The sequence below is a fragment of the Lynx canadensis genome, chromosome X (assembly GCF_007474595.2).
Source record: "Lynx canadensis isolate LIC74 chromosome X, mLynCan4.pri.v2, whole genome shotgun sequence".
In the NCBI taxonomy this organism is placed as follows: Eukaryota; Metazoa; Chordata; class Mammalia; order Carnivora; family Felidae; genus Lynx; species Lynx canadensis.
In genome coordinates, this window is record NC_044321.2 from 112,301,747 (window position 1) to 112,323,132 (window position 21,386).

At 45.0% G+C, this 21,386-nt stretch overlaps 1 protein-coding gene across 11 annotated transcripts in view; it reads right to left on the reverse strand.

Annotated features, from left to right (window-relative positions):
• Positions 1–285: 285 nt before the first annotated feature.
• ATP11C (ATPase phospholipid transporting 11C) overlaps positions 286–21,386 on the reverse strand; it is a 171,261-nt gene continuing 150,160 nt past the window's right edge. For 3 of the 11 annotated variants that reach the window (XM_032592226.1, XM_032592224.1, XM_030306360.1), the window contains 6 exons: positions 19,787–19,922; positions 17,434–17,499; positions 15,124–15,227; positions 12,054–12,207; positions 5,588–5,692; positions 3,001–3,059 (listed from right to left, as the gene is read on the reverse strand). In XM_032592226.1, coding sequence (XP_032448117.1) covers positions 5,591–5,692; positions 12,054–12,207; positions 15,124–15,227; positions 17,434–17,499; positions 19,787–19,922 — 562 coding nt within the window. In that variant the 3' untranslated portion in view covers positions 3,001–3,059; positions 5,588–5,590. Of the gene's footprint in view, positions 3,060–5,587; positions 5,693–11,868; positions 11,935–12,053; positions 12,208–15,123; positions 15,228–17,433; positions 17,500–19,786; positions 19,923–21,386 lie in introns of those variants that run through there. The other 8 variants (XM_032592217.1, XM_032592216.1, XM_032592218.1 and 5 more) reach the window with 8 other exon arrangements.

A 21,386-nucleotide genomic window follows, 5' to 3' on the forward strand; every position in this document is an offset into this window, starting at 1 on the left:
GTCAAGGGCTTAATGTGATTAAAAGGCTACAAAAACCCAGAGACTTCCGTGTAAAAATGTAACACAACCAGCTCCCGTGGAAAAACTTTTACTTTCTCAGTAGTCGGTAACAGTGGGGTTTTTGTCTTAGAGGCAGGCCGAGGCATGTCAGAGGAATGGGGGAAGGGGAGACAGCGAGGGGCAGGGAGAGGGAGGGAGGGAGGCAGGGAGGGACAGGTGCACACACACACACCTTTGACCAAATTTCAAGCACACCGAGGCCATTCCAAAAGAGAGGCTAAAATGGCAATCGTATCATACCAAAGTTTATTGATACATCAAACAAAAATTTCTGTAATGAAAAAGGCAAGTTGCATTCATAAAAGATGGCATTCACAGTCATTATAGAAAGCAACGACGTGGATGTAAAAAACTGCTTAAGTGAAAAATGTAGTACTGCAGTCCCATGTTGCAAGCTGAAAAGTGATTTGGTTAACACTTGCATAAAATCTGCACATTTCTATACTGCATGTTATTAAAAAAATTCCATCACGAAATTATTATGGATCTTGCAAATTTTGGCTTACATTTATACTGCTGCTGGTGTAGATGTTGTAGAGAGGGAATTTATGGTTTACGCTCAGTAGGTTACACCTTCAAACAAGGGACGACGGTTGTGAAAATTACAAGGACATCTTGACAGTTTAGAGTGGTTCCAATGATGGGTATATGTGAGCCTGCCATTACATTCTCCCCCTTTCTCTGTCACAAAACAAGGTGGTTAGACTGTCGAGCTAGGAACACCGGGGGACGGCTTACTTCGAGTTGTTCCGTCCGCCTAATCCCCCGCTAACCAGTTCTTACTTAGCTCGTTACTAAAATACCTTTCACAAAAGCAAAGTCAGGTCCCTCTCAAGGATCTAGGCCACGACGATCACCATCGTGAATTTGAGCTGCGGCGTAACGCGTAGCTGAGATAGGACCTTAAGTCCCCCTCAGTCACCCTCCTGGCGGCAAGGAATGCGCCACGCCACCAGTTACATGTCCGCTACCCTGCATATTCTGATGAGGCCACTCTCCAGTGGTTTGCGTTAAACGGGCCTCTCTCTGTATTGCGGGTCTCTCGCGTGTGTTCACATCCCATACGGCACTTCTGTAAAACAACAACGGCAACAACACGGCGACAGCCGCAACAAGCGGAAGAACAACAAAAAACGTCAAAAGCTTTCCTGGGTCTGACTTTTTAGCTCTTTGGAATAGGCAAAGAATGTACAGACTTTGTTTTCAGCAGATTACCTCAAACACAGGCTAGAGAACACAGCGCACTCAGTCAGGTAAGCTGTGAAGGACATCCGACAAAAGACTCAAAGATAATACTGATAGATGAGAACAAATGAAGTAACGTAAAAGGGTCACGATGATGGAATGGTTTCCGGTAACCGGAATTATGTCCTTCCTAGAATTCAAGAAAAATGACACCTAAATACGGACCCAAATTACATATGGGAGAATCAAATGGGCCACACGGACCACATAAATACACCGGTATAGATTGGGTCCAACGCTTTCCTAAAGCAAGGTACAACAGAAACACGAATAATAGTACGGGCATGCCAGAAAGACACCCAAAAAAGGAAACCGGTATGAAAACACTTTTTTAGAAAAGTAATCTCTATGCCCAACACAGGGCTCAGACGCACGACCCTAAGATCCAAGGGCCGCGTGGCCTACCGACCGAGCCAGCCAGGCGCTTCTGAAAACACTGTTTAAGAGCCCCTTTCAAGCTAGTAGTCAAATGTAGCCATTTTTATCCCCCAAAATGTGTTTGATTTTGACACTTAATAAAGATATTTCACATTTATTCTGATGTGTTCAGTGAACTCCGTAGGAGGCTAAAGCCTCCTCCTAGTCCAGGAAGTCAAGGCCTTCACCAAGGTGAATCTCACGGCTGAGAGTCAGACCGTCACCTAACCATGTTTGCTAAGAGAGAACATTCAAGTTCAGAGTCATGGCTGCGCAGGCCGAATCGCGGTCTTGGGACGGATCCCTCCTTCCCGAATTGGCAAGTTCAAAACGAAAGTGCTGCATGGATGTACAAACGCAGTCTCTTTCCAAAAATAACCGTTAACAGTTGGAAATAAGCTATTTTTTCACCTCTCCACAGAAAATGATAAAACACGGATACTCAGATGGCTTTAGTTTTATGTGACTATGGTTTTGCCTATCCCACCTCAGACCCCAGGAAAATGAATACTGGAAAATATCCGTTAGATCTTAACTCTTTCGAGGGGCTACTTACTAAGTGACTGGAAATGTTTTATTTTGAAAATAATCTGGTAGCCGTCCACGCATTAAGTGGGGTTTAATTCAGAAGAACAAAAATAAGTAATTTTTGTTGATTCTCACAAAAATATCCAGGATTCACATTCTTTCCACGTAAGGGTTCAAGGTTAGTTTTTGGCAAGGCTATTCCATGAGGACAGAATTAGCATGTGGGTGAACAGAAAGGACGAATTATTCTGATGCACTGATACCATTTAGTCTTCTTGTATTTTCAAGTATTCCTTTCATATGTTTGAAAACAAAATAATTTAAGATTATCACTCAGCAGGAACAAGAAATGTGGTCCAAACAGCCTATGTCTTCTACCAGGCAAAAAAAAAGTAATATTAGCCAAATCTATTCATTCCCATTGTATCACTTCTACTTTATACTACTGTATTTAAATCCATTCACAGAGTTCATGGGTTAAAAGAGCACCCACTTGGTAGTTATAGTCGTCTATCTAAAGCCAGAAATTCTAATTATTCTTCTCGCTTTCAACTTTCATAGGACTCATAACTTAGAGCTTTGGCCATAACGGCTACTTACGATAACTGTAAATGCTTAAGAGAGTCATTTGGTATTGTAATGGACATTTATTCTGAACCCTAGACACAAGAGAGGGGTTTAGTTTGTTGCATATTACGTATCCTGAGATGACAACTTTTCGTAGTTGTGTCTTCGTGCTTTCTTTTTTAGCTGTAACCACTGTCAATATGCTTGTAGGACAATAACATAGGCAGTTCAAGATTCGGATTCTGAAAAATTTAAAACATACAGAGTTAAAAGGTTTATTTTAACAATCGCGCGAAGCCATCTGTTTAGCATTTTCCAAAATAAATCAAGTAGTAAATTTTGTTATGAGAGTAAAGGAGCTATCTTCAAGTGCCAAGTTTTATTCACATGCAGGGAAAAAAAAAGGGCGACACAATACCCAGTTTTTCATCCTTGCTTCAATTGTTGGCCCAGTAGATTCAGACCTGCTTTTTGCTTTTGGATTGCTCCAGGGCTCTCCACCAGGACCGCCTAGCACAGCCGCGGCTTAGCTCAGCAGGGTCCCTCCCTCTAGCCTGGGAGCTGAAAATAGGGACGTTTCATTGGTCTATCTCCGGCACCTAGCGCCGTGTCCCGCATGCGGCGGATACTCAGGCCCTGGTGAACCGATGAACGGATTACTGTTTTCCAGGGTGTGTAAATTTTGACAGGGGAAGCCTGAAGATCTATCTGCTCCGTTTCGAAAGACTGCTGTGAAACTGTCTTTCAATTACTGAAAGAAACCGGTTTCTTGCCCATAATGCTGCAGTGAATTTTCTTTTTGGGAGATCATGTCTCTGTAAGTCAACCGAAGCTTCTGTTTCTCTTATTCATCCTGTTTTTTGGAAAGGCCACCACAGAAACTGTCCTAAGAAATCTGTGGATCCTTCTCTGTCCCCTGAACCTTATTCAGTGCTCTCCCAGGGAAGAAGATACACCTGACGGCCCCCTGCTAGTTGGGTTTTAAAAGGTTGGGTTGGAGGCCCCCTCCCAAGACCTAAGACTCGCGCCTCTCAACATACCTGATTTATACTCTACAACCCAACCTTTTTTTCCTAACTGTTTCTTTTCAGGTGGCAGCGTCACGGTGACCGACTCTAACCAAAATAAAAATAAGGTCGCCATTCACGCCGAGAACTTATAAAAGGAGTCGCCCACCGCTCCCTCATCGAGGGACAAACTCAGGGGCCAGGCCAATTGCCAAATTTTTTCCGTGGAGGAGAAATAATGCCACGTGAAGATATATTCCTGGAGGCAATAACTACGTTGAGGGCAAGACGACTGTTTCCTCACAAGAAAACTTCCCCACTTCTGTGTTGGGCGTTGTAGGACTTAAGGCCCTGGAGAGGCCAAAAGCACAAGCAGCGTCTCAGCCAGCCCGGGTCTCCCAAACGCGGACCGAGCTGAAGAAAGCGATCCAGGGGGATACAAAATGAGCTGGGAACAGGAGAGCTAAAAGGCACCATACAGCTTAGGACAAGGCTACCTGGGACAAAAGGGTCCAAGGCTCTGAAAGCCACTGGGAGGCAGATTCGTTCCCGAGGGAAGGAAGATCGAAGCAGGTGAGTCGCTCCCCACGGGGAAGGCTAAGAGGTGCGCCGGGGCCAAGGGAGTCTGCGTCCGAAGCAACACTGGGGACGCAGACTGGCAAAAACCGTAGGGCACAGGAGAACCAGAGCACGCGCTCCATTACTCTCCTTTTTGTTCTTCGCTGGCGGGTGGGGGGAGTTGACAGCCGACGAGAAAAACGGGCCCACGGGGAGGACTCCCGATCGGGAGTTCCAAAGGCAAGAGGCTCCCGATGACCGTCAGTTTTTCGGTGCGCAGGAGAGACGGCCCTGCCCTAAGCTGTATGGAGTTGTTTCCAAGCTGATGGGCTCGGAAACCTCATTCATGAATTACTCTAAATTCCTACGGGTGGAGGAGAAGAGGCCTCTAAAGGTCTGGGACGACGGAGGCCGCCGCAGTGAGTGGGAGGGAGAAAACACACAGAGGAGAGGACACCTCCCGTGCCACGGCAATTCCCCCCCACTCGTCTCTGAGGGTAAATGAGACAACAGGCCATAAAACGGATTTACTCGTTTTGGGGAAAACGAACTGCGAAGAAGCGTTCCACGTCATTAGGTTAGCATCCCCCTGAATGGCTGGGAAAGATTTGAGCTTTTACCTCTGACAAGTCGAAACATCTAGCTTGAATAAAACTTGACATGAATAAAAGTGATTAGGTTGGGGCATTAATTTGGGGGGTCAGACATGTACGAGTACATTAAGTGTATACCTGCAAACACACAGACACAGCACATGGAGATACAAACACACTGGATTATTTGCACCTAATTCCCAAAAGAACATGCAATGCTAAATTGACTTGACGTTATACAGATGCAATTTTGGAATATTTGTTTTCAGTTTTCCGAATGATCTTTTACAGTCGAGACTGTTATTTCCTAATCGGTATTAACGAGCACTTTCACGGGACGGCTCTGCCGCAAGTCGCCCCTCGCAAATTAAATATGTTTTTTTACCCTCCAGCTCTGCAAACGGCCTGAAGTTTCATTTGGGAGCTTAGCAAATTTAAAATACCAATTTTCCCCATATTCCAAGTAATGCATCTTTATATTTTTGTAAAGAGTAAGTATAAAGTTCACCACACCAACAGCAGAGAAAATTTAGAGTGATATTTTCATTTTTGTCTTTATAATGCTGTTAATCTGTTTCTTTAAAGCCAGCCCGCTCGTTTACCACTAGGTACCTGTTACAATATATTAGATTCGTCTGAGAATGTTCGTAAAAGAAGAGGTCTGACTGAAGGTCTGGCGGATAATGAGTCAGATGCCCTTTTACAGCTCAGATTTCTCTGTAATAGTGAGGTAAAGATACTTAAAGCATTTGAAGACTGGTTAACCTACCTGGTGATAAAAACGTAGAAGAAAAAGAATCATTTCCTACAGACTACTCTTTTGGCCAAAAGTACAAACGATTAAGCTACAGCAGATGTGTCACATTTCAACGGATACACTTAAAGACCTAAGGAAGTCTCCAACTCGAATTGAACGGTTTTCACGGTATAAGTATACAGATATTAGTAGTATAAGGCAAACTGGGCGTTTTGAAATGACACTGGTAGGTTATGCGGGAGATGAGTCAATATGGTTGGATTAGTAAACCTTACCATCCTTTTGGTGAACACCTCTGAGAGTTGGGCCGGTGCTGTGAGTGTATCGAGCAAAGAGAGATTTGTGCAAAACATTCCTGTCTTCGTGAACACCCTAGCTCTAGCACGCCGTGGCTTCCACTGTGCACCGGGAATCAATGGGGCTAGAGAGTTACGGTCCAAGTGTTCGAACATCACCTCCTCTCCAGTGTGACCATTTGAGAAGGTGAACAAATGATTAAAGGAAAATGACAAAATACTCTTAAGTATCAACAGAAGGTAGAGAAATGAGCACTGAGAAGTCATCGTTCATAAAGAGTCAGAAAAATGGTGTCAAGCAAATGAGAACGCAGGCAAGTCGGTACATTAAGAAAGGAAATCACCTTATTCACTCCAAGAGAAACTGTGATTGCTGGAAGTTTGAGAAAGCATGAAGATAGTAGATGTTCCTGAGGAAGGGAGGCGTTTCGTTACCTTGTTCACAATTGCACAAAGGGTGGAAAATTGCAGTAGAAAAAAGAGAAATGCAGAAACCAAAAAAAAAAAAAAAAAAAAAAAAAAAAAAAAAAAAGTAAATATTCTCTGAAATGTAAGACATTTAAAAAGAAACCTGGAGAATTCGAAGTCGAAATGACATGTTAGTTTTGAAGGCATCACTTTCTGAAGTAATAGTAGAGTCAGAGTTAGGAACAGTCCATTATATGTGCAAATGACTATTTCTCCGTATAACAATTTAAAGTTGCTTTGTTCATGGGAAGATGGACTATTCTGAATCGTTTTAAAACACGCTTCTCACTAAAATATGGCTTGTTTCTAATCGTTAACTCGCTAACCTACATGGTTCGAAATCCATGGGTCAGAGAGCTATGTCCAGGGTCCATCACCAGTCTATCCTGAAGTAACTATCTCCCCTATCCAGCTGCACAGATTCAACACGAAGGGACTGACTGCTGTCGGGCCGTGGCATGTTACAAACCTAACAAAACTAACACAATGGGAAGACATTTGGTGAAACCACACTTCGCTCCCATTTACTGCCGGACCAGTGTTTAACTTCCCTTATTCTAACGTAGCTTTTCCAAAAAAGATTTTATTTTTAAGTAATCTCTACACCCGCCGTGGGGCTCGAACTCACAACCCCGAGAACAGGAGTAGCACATTCTACCGACTGAGCCAGCCAGGCGCCCCTATCCTAATGTCATTTGATCGGTTTTTCTCTTTTTTCTTACAGAGACCTCTTCAGCAGGGTAGGCTAAAGGGCTAGGAATTTCTCCTTTAAAATGCCTAGAGAGAGCAATTCTGCTAATCAAGATTACCCATGTTATCTACTCAGTGCCTAATGGAAAGTAGGTCTAAAAAAAAGATATCAGCTAAAGTATCATATGTATCCAATAGCAGCGAATAAACAATAAAACTCTTACAGGCAAATACTTTGACTTATTCATAGATGTTTGAACACAGCTGTATTTGTTTTCCTGTTCGTATTTTCCTTAAATAAAGTTGGTGACATGTTGGCAACATGCAAATCCCCAATGGATAAGGCTAGAGAAATAAATATGTTGTTTCTGGGAAGAAAAATTTTAAACTGTCCTGTCTTCCATTTTGCGGGCAAAACTCTCATAGTGAGATTAACACGACACCGAGTCCCCCGCCCCCACGTTTAATACTCAACCCTATTTATTTAAGACTGCAACCCTAAGCGCAGTTTGGTACACTCAAAACCTTATATCCAACCGTCAGAGATAAAAGTATTTCTATGAAGCAGAAATTTTAGGGGTTCATAGATTAGGCCGCTTTATAAAGGAAAGAGAAAGGGAATATGAAAGTAGAGAAGGCAGGAGAGAGCATGGAAAGAAGATCTAAAGCAATCAAAAACCGATATAGCCAGCGACTGGTGGAGGTGGAAGGAAGGGAGAGAATGAGCTAGAAGAGTATGACATTCCCACATTCCTCCGCAGTCACCTGCGTCAAAGAGGCCAATGCATAAAGGTCCGTCTCAACAGCCACGATGTGAGGATTCAACGTTTTGCCTGATCCGGTCAACAGGACTGTTACCCTTAGAGGCCAAGGTTGGCTGGGACACTGTCAGAATCACGACAGTAATCAGCCTCGGCACCACCGTTTTTAACAGGATAAAGCGTATTCTCCAAAGTTTGCAAGGCGCTTTCTCTGGCAGAGCTCCCTACGAGTCTTTCTTGTTGTTCGTGCGGACATCCCGTGCTAGGCATGGCCACGTGGCTAGGGCCACTGCCATCAGAGGACAGCAGTCCAGGGTCTAGCAGGCCAAGTCAAGCCTCCCTCTTGACAGTGGCGGGTTACGCGGGCAAACTTACTTAAAGGTACGCGGGCAAGTCCTCCGTCGGAAGTGGCAAGTGGTAGCTACCACTTGGCCAGAAAGGGCAGGGGTCAGTTCACTGACTACCACGGAGCCCAGCAACTGTGCTTAGGGGAGACACGACCTGTCGACGCACCCACCGGGGTTCCTACACCGGAAACTTCCTTTGAGGGGTCGTCTTGCAGTTCCGTTGTCCTGCGCTCACGGGTGCTTTCGTCACGTCCTGTCGTGACGGGGATGCAGCTCTGGCAGGGTAGGAGCTAAAGAAAAGCTTTCTGATCCTTCATGATGGGACCTGGGCCTCAAAAGCTAACCACACTGCTGAAAAGACAGCTGAGGAACAGGTAGCTGAAACTAACCTGTGAGTTAAATGACCGAGGGAACCCGTTTGCGAAGACAGCGGGATCCTCTCCGGTGCTGATGTCAGGACGGAACCCGGCTGGGCTGGAGGCTGCCACACAAGCCTTTTTACCGGCGGCTTCCGGAGGTGGCGACTTGGAATAGCTCGGATGTGTTACAACGCGCTACATCCCGGAGTCTACTATTCTGCTCCGTGCCGGCCTCCCCAAGGGTTGCGTAATAATCCTCTTTAGAACTGCGCTGGGGTGGCAGCTCCTCGTGAGCTGGGGCCACGCGTGCCTCATCCCTGGATTACCGTCACCTAGTGCGGTGGCTAGCTAACAGCGGACCCTCACGCGACGTGTGTCGAACTGAATGGAATCCAGCAGAAGGCCGCTTCTGTAATTGTTGCGTGTACGTGGCTTAGCTTCTTTTTCAAATGCCAGAGACGTTTTCACCACCCACTGCCGCGTTCCCTCCTGGAGACAGCTGCCGAGACCCACACGAGCACGGCGCTCGCTGGCTATGTGTCCAAAGGCTCCAACACGCTTACTGGCTGAAGTCGGGGGGAGTCTTCCAGGTCTAGGCGGGGACACTCACTTTACCACATTAGGGAGCCTGGCAGGCAGGAGGCTGACCCAGCGTAAGAGAATCTTTGGCCGCTCTTTAAAGTGAAGCCAATGCCTTAGCAAGGGATGTTACGCAAAGTGGGAAGTCACCCAGGATGCCAGACTGGCTGGCGATGAAGATCCTCTTTCTCCTTCATCTTACAAGTGGCCTCTGCTTCTCTGAATGGCCGAACAGGGCCTCACGGAAACAGACGTGACTTATCAGGACAGCCATGGCTGTTTCAGCTGGCCTTTATGCATTCATACGCGCTACTTTGCTCTTGCGTTTCCTCACAAGGTGGGGGGGGGGGGGGAGGCAGTGCTGCTGAGTGCCCGCAACTTTGCGTCTCATCTGCAACTCTCAAAATCCCACAGGGTCTGAAAAACCATTTAGCCTTTCAGACACTGGATGTAAAGAGAGATGTTCATCAGTAGGCGGTTCAACACATGTTCTGGTTCAATGAGGGCAGGGATCGATGAATGAGTGATTGGATGAATGAAGGTGATTATGGGAGTTTTCCCGGTTGTTCTAGCACACCAGCATGCCAAGCTATAGCACAGGCACTATAAATCCTCGTATCGTGGACATAACCCATGGCAAACAAATCGCATGCCGAACCGCATGCTTTCGGCAGAAGTTCGGATTCTACCGTTTGTGTGGAAAGAAAATGTTTTACGTCTTTATGTGGGACTGCTTTGTATCATCCCTCTATTTTATGGCCACTGAATTTATAGAAAAGTCACCTCCAGCCTGTGTCTAAGTTTATTTTTTAATTTAAAACAAAATTTTTTTAATGTTTCTTTTTGAGAGAGAGAGACAGAGGACGAGCGGGAAGGGGGCAGACAGAGAGGGGGAGACACGGAATCCAGAGGAGGCTCCAGGCTCCGAGTTGTCAGCAAGGAGCCCGACGCGGGGCTCGAGCCCACGAACCGTGAGGTCATGACCCGAGCTGAAGTCGGACGCCTAACCGACTGAGCCACCCGGGTGGCCCCCTTTTATTTATTTTATTTTTTAAAATGTTTATTTTACTTATTTTAAAAGAAGGGGTCTAAGGAAGAGGACAGGGGTGATGTGTTCGAAGGTTTTGATTTCTGAGGTGTCTGTATCCTCTTGAGAGTGGGAAGTTGGGTGTGAGCCATCAGTTAGCAGGAGCTCCACCGACCCAACTAAGAAATACATTTAGGAGCATTCCCAAAGTGTACTCCCAAGTAAGGAGAATGGGAGGGCGCCTCAGAGATCTTTCCCAGACAAATTCTCTATTATAACAAGGCACCAAACCATTTCTTACAGTGACCGTTTTTTATCGGGCTTGATGGAAGTTGCTGCTTGAGCCATTCTGGGAAAAACGTGTTATATCGACCTGTTTTTAGCCCTGGTCAACTGATACGGAGGCATACTCAGACAAGCAAATGCCTCTTTCGCATCCTAAGACTAAATCCCAGGCTGGAGGGAGACGGTCAGAGGTCTACTGGAAGGATTAAAGAGTGGACCAGGGTAATGGTATCGTGTTCAGTGCCGCCTGCAAGGCATGCGGAGGCAGGGGGGTTAAGGCCAGTTCCGACCACCTAACTGTACAGTGGCTGGCTTTGTGTACCAAGAATCGACGTGGTTCATGCCGCTGACAGTCGACTGCTTTTGACTGGAGCTGATGCCAACCTGTTGATCACGAAAGGTCCTCTTTAACGCGTCTAGTCGCGAAAGGTTTTCTCGTGATCGTTTCAGCTCCTACAGCTGCACGATGCCAACCACCGCATTCTATCAAATCAGTGGGCCAAAACCCCCATCAGACAAGCCAGTTTTGTGGCTCAGCTGGTTGGCAAATTTGATCCAATAGGTCAGGTAGATATACGTTAGACCATTTCCTGAAAATATTGCACTGGAGGGGCTGTGAGACGGAGGTGCTGTGAATAATGAGACAAACGGGGTTTTGCTTGGCAAAATGAATTAGCGTTGGCAGGAAGAGGACATATTTAATTAACCTGTTGGTCAGAATGTGCCAGTTTTATTTTCCAGGCTAATCTACCCCTTTCACTTGAAAGGCTTTTTAGAAATGTTTGAAAGCTATCAGACAACGCAGGGCCAAGCAATTAGGCTGGCAGAGGGTAGTCACTTGTCGCTCCCGCAAGAATTTGGCGATTTAAGCAGCAAAACTAAAAACACACTCATAAAATAATCTGAATTTTTACAAGTGTGTTCAGGAAGGTAAGGATGCAGAAATCACATCCAGGGAGTTCTCTTTGGTTCAGATATACTGCTGGACAGACAGGGCTAGAAGCGATACAGAGATTAAGCAGCACTATAATCAGAGGAAGGGGGAGAGGTTTGAAAGAAGCAAATTGGGAGTATCGACTGAAGAAACAAAAAAACAAAACAAAAAAACCTCTGCAAACAACCCGCAGGGAAATTTCTAAGGTTAAAGCTGGAATGTTGGTGTGGAAATTCCTGGTGTGAAAATTCTAGGCTAAAAAAAAAAAAAAAAAAAACCAAAAAAAAAACAACAACCATTTTTTCCATTTAAAATTCCATATGGAGCATATGAGATGCTCCATATGGATTGCTAAAGGTCACATAGAACACTATTAAGGAGTCTACTTACCACCTGCATTGGATAACGGAGTTTTTACTATACTTTTTATGCAGAAGAGGAAATTAAGTGATGCACCTGTAAGGAGGGGTTTAACATGCTGTAACTAACGCAGTTCTCTAAATAAGGTTTTTAGTTCATGGCAGATATTGAAGCCCCTTCCAAAAATCAAGTGATAACATAAATTTAGTTCTTACCCTGGCACTTCTTCTTCTTACATTCTTTAAGACTATCAGGAGAATCTCAGGGAAAAGGCTGATAAATATTAGAAGAACTATGGCCAACCATGTAGATACAGAAGATAGCATTTGAGCAAATACGAAATACATTCTCTGTTGTTTGAGAAAAGGCCTAGGGTGGAAAGAAAACACAGAATGGAAAAAGAAATCAGGTCCTGTCATATCAAACAGAGGTGTCATCGAAATTATCTTTTGTAGTTAAAGGGACTCTTCTAAATTACACACCTTAATAAAAATAATTTTCTTTAAGAATATCCCCAAAGTACTACACAGATTTCATGTACTAAATGTTGGGAGGAAAAAGAAAGGATAACTAAAGGGCAAAAATGACAATAAAGTGCATGTGACCTGAAAACAACTAAGCAATCAACTTTAAAACCGTCAAGTGCAGAGTATGTATTTGCATTAGAAAATATTGGGGCTTCAAGATACTCAAAAAGAAATGGTTACTTCTTATGCTAAAAGGTATTTTACTTCCTCAGCTGTTTTGTTCATAGGAGAATGGACTGTGCTCTACATTCGGAAATGTAAAAGACGTTTTTACACCCCGCCCGCCCTCCCCCCACCCCCCCCCCCCACGTAAATATACAAGGGAGGGTCGAGCTTCTCTCTCCACCGTTCTCATCCCCGAATACAGACGGGGTACCCAGGGTGTGCCAACCAGGCTGGACAGGAGAATGTTGCTAACAGGACACGCAGTCTTGGGGGCCAGATATCTAGGACCCTTCATCCGGATGCTGGATTTCATTCGAAGTCATTCACTGAGCTGCTTGGTGGCCACAGAGAAGCACAGCTAGTTTCCCCAGGCCGAGGCACGGAGAGCCTCAGCAGACTACACGCTGTTTGCAGCAGGGGAGGAGGAAGAGTCCAGGGTTGGGATACACAACAGATTCTCCCTGGATTAGGAGCTCTGGGCGGATAACCACTTGTCTCATTTATTAGACGATGCAAAGGGCTCGCTGAAGATAAATTTGTTCCTCATTAAAAAAAAAAAAATCGATGTTTGTGCCCTCCCTCTCATGTAACATAATAAAATCAAGTTTGCGGCTCTAGGTACATGGGGACTAGAGTGTGGCAGAGGAAGTGAGCAGAACAGTGAGGTGGAGAAATTCAGGAGGTCTGGGCTAAGTCTTCTAGGGTCCCTACCGTCCAGGAAAGAATTCTGCAGAGCTCTCACTCTAACTCTGAAGGGCACCCTGACTCATTTTCTAGGCAGTTAATGGACCCTAATAAGCGTCCAGTACACAAGTGACAGGGAGTCACAGGGCATTCCACACAGTACCCACAATACTCTGTCATTCACCGCTCTAGAATTTTCTTTGTCTTGAGGATACCTATGGAGCTTTACAGGGGAACAGCAAAAAGCAAAAGGTATTATTCCTGGATTGGGTTTGGGGCTCAGAAATCATCGTTCTCACTGCCAATCCCCACATCACAGAGGGATGTGTCACCACGCCTCGGGGCTGAGTGTGTCCAGAGATAGTAGCTGGAACCAGCATTCAGCTCAAGTCTCTCACAGTTTCTGGTCATATTTCGCTGGTTGCTTTATAATGTAAGTTTTATATTCATGTAGTGGCTCAACTCAGCTCTACTGAAGGACAGCACTACGGGCAACAAAATAAAAACAGATTTATCACTATTACATTTTCAGGAAGTATCTCTAATGAATGAAAACAGATGTGACAATGTCTTAATCTTTTGAAGGATTTATTTTCATCAATAAGGGACGGTCTGTGGTCAGAGTTAGAAACTAGCTGGCTAGAAACATTTCATTCTTGTGGAAATTTTGCAGTAGTTCAGAAGCTGATTACACGGATTCATAGATAGAATTATGGTGCTCTGGGCAGAATTACAATTGTATATTACATTTGATTAACCAACTTTGATTAATTTGTGGATTATTAAAGACAACAGGGACTTCCGTCAGCTTCACTGCTGCAGAAATTACCTCTTGGAGGTGCCCAACATATGCCATGATTACACTTTTTGGAACTGGTAGTTCCTTACGCGATTAGGCTTTTCATATTTTTATTTCTTAAGGCTTTCATTTTAACAGCTTCTCAAAAGCAGTAAGAGTTTCTTCTAATGAAGTCTCAAGGGACGATAAACACAGCCTCACATCTCCGTGATAACATGGAGTGTTTTGTATGCATGATTTTGCCCGAACCCGTGCAAAGAATGTCCTCCTAGAATTGCACCCTATGGCTTCCTCTAGCCATGCTCTCTGCATCCTTGTCAAGAGAAGCCACTGGTTAATGAAAGCGGCTACACAACATTTAGGCCTCTGGGAGTAAGAAAAGGAGAGGACAATCTAACTTATTTTCATTCCTTCTAACTCTCCTGATCACAGCTTATACGCCCCTCTCGCTAGATTCTGATCTCCTTTCCGTTTCCCCCAGAGTGCTTCACACAAAAGGGATCCCAAATGAACGTCTACCGAACCAAGATGAACTCAGTGAACTCGAAGGCCACGCTGTCCAGTCTGCCTCTACCCCCCCCCCCCGCCCCCGCCAGCGAGATGGTGAGGTTAAGACACAACCCTCTGGATACTGAGTGGTATGTATTCCACACCCTGAGCACACCTGTAGGGACAAGACTGACAGTAACAGCCCAGAAAGAGACAAGGGAGTCCAAATGGGTAATAACGGATCTGTTGGCCACTGTGGCACGTAGAAACGTCACAGGATGAGTATTTCCACTGTAAATCACATGGAAGGTCCCTGCTAGAACTTGCGGTTTCACTTCACAGAGAGATGCTTACACACGTTCAAGGTGAAAGATGTGGACGGGGGCTATTAGAAGGGAGGACTTCTGAGTGACTCGTGTAGTCCATTTACTTGCCTGCGAAATCTTACCTGAAATGAGCAGCACTCGTAGCTGAAGTGACTCCCCATCCATGAATGTTGAAGACCTGCCATCTTACCTGATCGGCGCTTCGAAAGTGTAATTAACGTTTGCATAGACAATGTACATAGACACATATCTACTTTGTTATTTACACATTACTCACACGTGTACAGCTGCTTACCAAATAATTCCTCCCCAGAAGAATGAGAAAAATACATAAAAGGCTAAAGAACCCCAAATCACAAAGTGATTTATCCACGTCCAGAAACGAGTATCCAAGGCGAGCTGAAAAGACACAACACAAGAGATGTCGTGATGGGTACAAACTGCACTGGGCAGTAAGTCCACTCTGCCACTCGAGAACTTGAATACCTTAGGATACCTACGGGAGGATCTAGCTTGGGCCAGGCAACTAGAAGAGAGGGAAACTAAAAGAAGAACAGAATCCAGACTTTTCACAGAGCCAGGGCAAGAAAGGGGTTTAGCTCTGTCCCAAGGCCCCTAGACCCTACAGTATAGGCTTGGGGGCGGGGGGGGGGGGGGGGGGGGCGTGTCAAGCAAGTAGCAGGTGGGTGTGGGGCTGGAGATGCCGCACTCCTGAAGGAGAGGCAGGCTTCGAGGCCACGGGAATATCCAGGAGGCTGGAGCCCCAAGTCCTCGGGGAGTGGCGGCCAAGAAGCTGACGACAAACGGACAAGGCCGAGCTGGCACTAGATGGACACAGAAAAGCAGCAGGAGATGGAAGGGTCAGTTAGGAAGAGGAGACGAACTACAGGGAGGTAGCTCCAACACAACAGCCGGGGATTATTAAATGCCAAGGGAACTAGGTCTACACGCCTGGCGCCATGTAGCAATGAATCCTGGGCCTGACCAGGTAGTGCGCCTTTCAATTGTGAAAGCCAGGTCTAGTCCGTTACACGAGTAACACTTTCAGTTGCCTTAGGTGTTAATCCCTCCACGCTTCTGCCAGGGCCGACTGTCTCTTCGGATTGTGGCACCTGAGGTTTTCAAGTGCAATCTAAAAATAAAAAGTATGGTCTGTTCTGCCTGTTTAAAATCGCTGGGCCACGTGGACTAACATCTGGGGATGTTTTTGAACTTTTTAAAGAGGAGGTGGTGTCTCCATTTTGTTACTTGCTGTGACACCCCGGTCCTCCACTCTCTGTTATAGTTTCTCATCCATAAACCTGTGGGCTGCTCGGGAAAAGGTCACAATGATGCCCATCCAAAGATGAGAGAGTGCACGTCTTTCGAGGGACCCATGAAAGACAGCACGGTAAGGCCACCTCTGACATCGAAGGGCACTTGGAAGCCCTGGGGCCATAGGCAAGAGCAGGTGAAAAAAAGGTGGGGAGGCCTTCGTTTCAAATCATGATCCTGTGAATCATCGTAATAAATAGCAACAACTAGCATCTATCGTTCTGACCACATTCTATGCGCCAGACACCGTTCTAAATGCTCTGTGTGTCTTCACTGAGAGACATCCCACCAAAAATCCTAAGCGATAACGCTTATCTCCATTTTATAGAAGAAATGAAGGTACTGAGAAATGGAGTCACTTGCCCAAGAATACCAGCTAGTAAGTGGCTAAACTGAGACAAAATTGTAGCATTTTCTTTTGCAGCCCTAAAATATTACTGAAATAGTCGATGAAAAATGCAAACGCATGTTGGCTCTGTTGGGTATGAGAAATGAATCAGGAATAAAAACTTAGAGGGGAGATGATCAGAGGTCCTTTGTCAATCATTCTTCTAGAATTCTAGTGTGGACCACTGGAATTCATTTAAAGATGCTCATTCTTGGACCCCACGTGAGGTGTTCATTACTGGAACGATCATCAAAAGAATTTGATTATGCTTTCAAGGATAAGAGAGTCCCAAATCGGAAGTCTCAAGGGTCGAATTCAGCAAGCCTTCAGAGTATACTACATGGCTGCATGTTAATGCCAATGACTCCTGTATGCTACCTGCTGTACATTCTTATGCATTTCATCACTAATATGGATACACGTCAGTGATAAAGATATTATATAAAAATTTGTCACTACTGAGCTCTTTTGCACACATTTCTCGCTCATGGACATCTATTCGATTGTCGTAAGTACCCAAACCGCTTTGAGGCCTGGTGTTGGTAAACAGATACCTAGTTTTAAAAACTATTCAACTCTTTAACATGAACACACACACACACACACACACACACACACACACACGCTCACAGCCTGTCTATATACAGATTTTGAACATAACTATGTGTATGAATTTTTACGGAATGAAATGAAAGAGAACACGTTAACAGACTGGAAAAATGGTTCACAAATAGCATACAAGTGTCTAAATATCTAATATCATACACAGTTTGGTAAAGATTCACACTTGAATGAACAACCTGCAATAAAAATAAAGAGAAGACAAAAAAGACAGGACAGTGGGAGATCAGAAAGTACTACAAAAACAGTATTAAGTATATTTGAATAAATAAAAAATCTAACCTTCAGAGTTACAGTGAATACTAAGACTGTAAAAACAATGGTTCCAAAAGTCCAGTTTCCATATACCTGAAAAACATTTAACAATTACACGCACCATGAATACACGAGCCTACTTAAGCAAATAAAAAGGCAACTTTAATCTTCGGCGTAAATGCTGAGGATTTCCGTAGAAACTGTTTAGGGAAGTATGTGATCAAAAGATCAGGCCAAGACGTTGGCTCTTACTGTGACCCTACATTTCCTCGGACAGCTACAGCACACTTGTGGTTGACGGGGTTTATTTCCATTACTTCACGTAGTACTGAACAGGGAACACACTGGTGTCATAAAGGCAGAGAAACAAAAAACCCACCCCTATTCCCACTAACGGTAATGTTCATCAAAACAGGGCATTTGGATGATTCGTGTCTCTGAAGAGTCTGATATGGGCTTTCTCTGCAATACAGAAGTAAAGCTCTCCAAGGAGGACCAATCTCTAGACACATGGACTCACATCTTAAAGATAAAGCCTAAGTTTTTGGCTGTAACTATTAGAACTGTCAACAGGTGCACATTGAAGAGAAGCAGAGAGCGTGTATAAACCCATAACTACGGCAATGAATGGCACATATGCTTACCAAATGCTGTCAAGATCTGAATGCATAGCATTAAAACAGAAAATGAAATGTAAAACGTTTTTAAAAAAATCGTAAAAAATTAAGATTAACAGAAGCAAAAAAAAAAAAAGGATTTGATCAAATCATACGTGGTGTCATGTTTAATTGCTGACAACAGTTCTTACACTTACTGTAACTTCAGCAAACATTTAGAAGGATGGCGACACGCGCAGTAAAGTCTAATCCATCTGGCCTTCATGAACTCAAAATGGGTGATGAATGGGACACACGCTGGGCCAAAGCTCCCTGCGCTCCACCCAAAGTCTGCTGAGCAAATGAAACGTGGCACCAGGACCGCAGGAGAGTACCCACCTACTTTGCGGCCAACTCTTTTTCAGAAACAGTCAGCTCTTTAGAATTTATGTGCCAGATGAAACTAAAATACAACGTGAACGTCACAGAAGCAGCCGTAAAGCTACGGCGAACTGAGAAATCGTGTGATGTGATCCCTTCGTACTGGTGGGCAAAGCTCAAGGGATTGGCCTACAGAGATTTAGGAAGGTACTCTCCTTGACAAGGGCTACGTGTGCCTACTCTAAAGTCCTAGATCTCTATTTCTCCAGCAGTTACTTGGTGATTTACCATTTTTCTAAAGCGATCTCTATGTCCAACCTGGGGCTCGAACTCATGACCAAGAGTCCCATGCTCTACTGACTGAGTCAACCAGGTGCTCCCAGTGATTAATAATTTTAAGGGACTCCTATTAAACTGCCTTCTGTTAGTCCAAATTAGAAAGGTTTTGTGTGTATGTAGTACCTAACTTCAAAGTATCATTCAAATTCCTTGAGCCCATTACTTCCCTAACAGATGCTGACTGTGCAGGTTGTGGACACAGTCACCGTACTCGGTAAATTCATTTTGAACCTTAGCTTCGCTCTACATGATAAAGAATGAGTGACCATTGAAGAGGAAGCCCAGGAATCGAACGAACGTAGCGAAAGCACATGTGAAGCGCTGGGCTCGACATTCACCGTGTGGCTGTGAGAAGACCTCACCCCATCAGCAGTTCTTTCCTAGAACACAAGCCAGGGAAAAACCACCCCCACGCAGGTGCTGACTTATGTAGTCGCTTGCCAGGAAGGCACTGGTGGGATTAGTGTAGCCTTTCTGGAAAACACTGTGCTCCCATGTGGAAGGGAAGGAGGAAGAGAAAGGGATTCCCACTCTTCAACTATTGGGCGAATATTGTAAAGATACGGGGGCTACCCCCTTCAACTCTAAGCACGAAAGGCCGCTATAAACAAGAACCGAGTGGGGCCAGACTTTGCCCCTGCTTTGCGAAGTCTTGCGGCCTCTGGCTGGCTCAGTCAGTAGACCATGTGACTCCTGATCTTGAGGTCCTGAGTTCGAGCCCCACGTTGGGGGTTGAGTTTCCTTAAAAAGAAAACATCAGGAAAGGTATAGGGGTCCAAATGCTGAAGTACTAAAAACTCTGTTCAGCTATTAAAAATTACAGCCAAGTTAAGCTTCTAGAAGGTTTGTACACAAGGTCTCTAGTTAGCCATGCGCACAGGAGGCGGCTTACTTCAACACTTCTATCGTTCTAAAAAAGTTGTGGGAACTAAAGACTACACCTTAAGAAAAAGTTGGCAAAATGATTAGAGCTAGATTACGTGTATGAGAAATCCAGTGCCGATAGACAAAAGATAAGCCATGCTTACAATACCAACAGATGGAACATATATATTTTTTTTTACCTTTGCATTTTCTTCCAGGGATGAAGTCTGAAAGAGAAAGTAGGTCCCAAAGAAGAACACTGTCCCTTCAAATGCAGCCAGAAACGTCCAATATAAGAAGGGCCCCAACTGGAGCATGGCATTGTCAGAGATTTTCCTGTTGGCAAATGGGAAAAGGCACAGGGTAATGAACCTCCGGAGGCTGTCTCTTCAAGGCCACATCGAAAGGCACACAGGTGTGATGACCCTGTTGTAATGCAGGGCGCTATCCCTGGAGGACCGGAGGGCCATGCGGAGCCACAGGTCTACCTCCCTGCAATCGCCTCCTGACTAAGGCAGCGAGTAAACAGAGTGCCAAGTTAAAATTCTGGCCACTGACAACAACAACCTCACCAATAATAATTAGCTCCCGTTCACTGACTACTTCTTTCGTGTCAGGAAGCTGGGTTAAGAGTTTTACATACATTGTCCATTTTTAAAAAATGTTTATTGATCTTTGAGCGAGAGAGCATGCGTGCACGAGCAGGGGAGTGGGAGCGGGAGAGGGAGACCCAAACAGACTCTGTGCTGTCAGCACAAAGCCCGGCACGGGGCTCGAACTCACCAACCGCGAGATCATGACCTGGGTTGAAGTCAGACACTCAACCGAGCTACCCAAGTGCCCCTACATTGTCCATCTTTATCCACATAAAAACCACGCGGGATAGGTATTTTTGTCAGTCTCATTCACAGATGAGCCTCAAAAGGAGTATCATAATGGTTCCCCAACGGTGATGCACCTTGGAATCACGTGGGGATCTTTAAAAACACTGATGCCTCACTCCCACCCTCGTTCTGGCTTCACTGGCATGAGGTGTAACCTGGGCATTAGGATAATTTTAAAGCGCCCCAGGCGACTCCAATGTCAATAAAGTTTAAAACTACTAGTGTAGTAGCATTCCTCTTGGGAATTTAAACTTTTTAGGTCTTGGTGTGTCCCTTATATTTTTTGCAAATGAGTCAAATAAGGTTTTTCTGGTTTTTTTTTTTTTTTGAAGGGGGGGGCAGGGAGGGGAAGAGCAAGAGAGGATCTCAAGGCGGCTCTGGGCCCAGCGCGAGGCCAGATACAGACTCGATGTGACGTCCATGAGATCACGACCCGAGCTGAAATCAAGAGTCGGACGCTTAACCGACTGAGCCACCCAGGCGCCGCAAGTCACATAAGGTTTCATAAACAGCAGGTGGATCAAAACCTTAAAATCTGTTAAAATACAATCTTCGGGGCGCCTGGGTGGTTCAGTAGGTTGAGCGTCCGACTTTGGCTCGGGTCATGATCTCGCGGTTCGTGGGTTCGAACCCCGCGTTGGGCTCTGTGCTGACAGCTCGGAGCCTGGAGCCTGCTTCGGATTCTGTGTCTCCCTCTCTCTCTGCCCTCCGCCGCTCACACTTTGTTTCTCAAAAATAAATAAATGTAAAAAAAAAAAAAAATTAAAAAAAATAACACAATCTTCTCAGTGCACGTCAGAACGTCAAATACGGCTACTAATTCTCATGGAGCAGAGCTGCAGAAAGAGGATGGGTTTATGCATGGAATTCTTCCGGCTTCTATTTCAAACTGCTCTTCACATTTATCAAAAAGGTA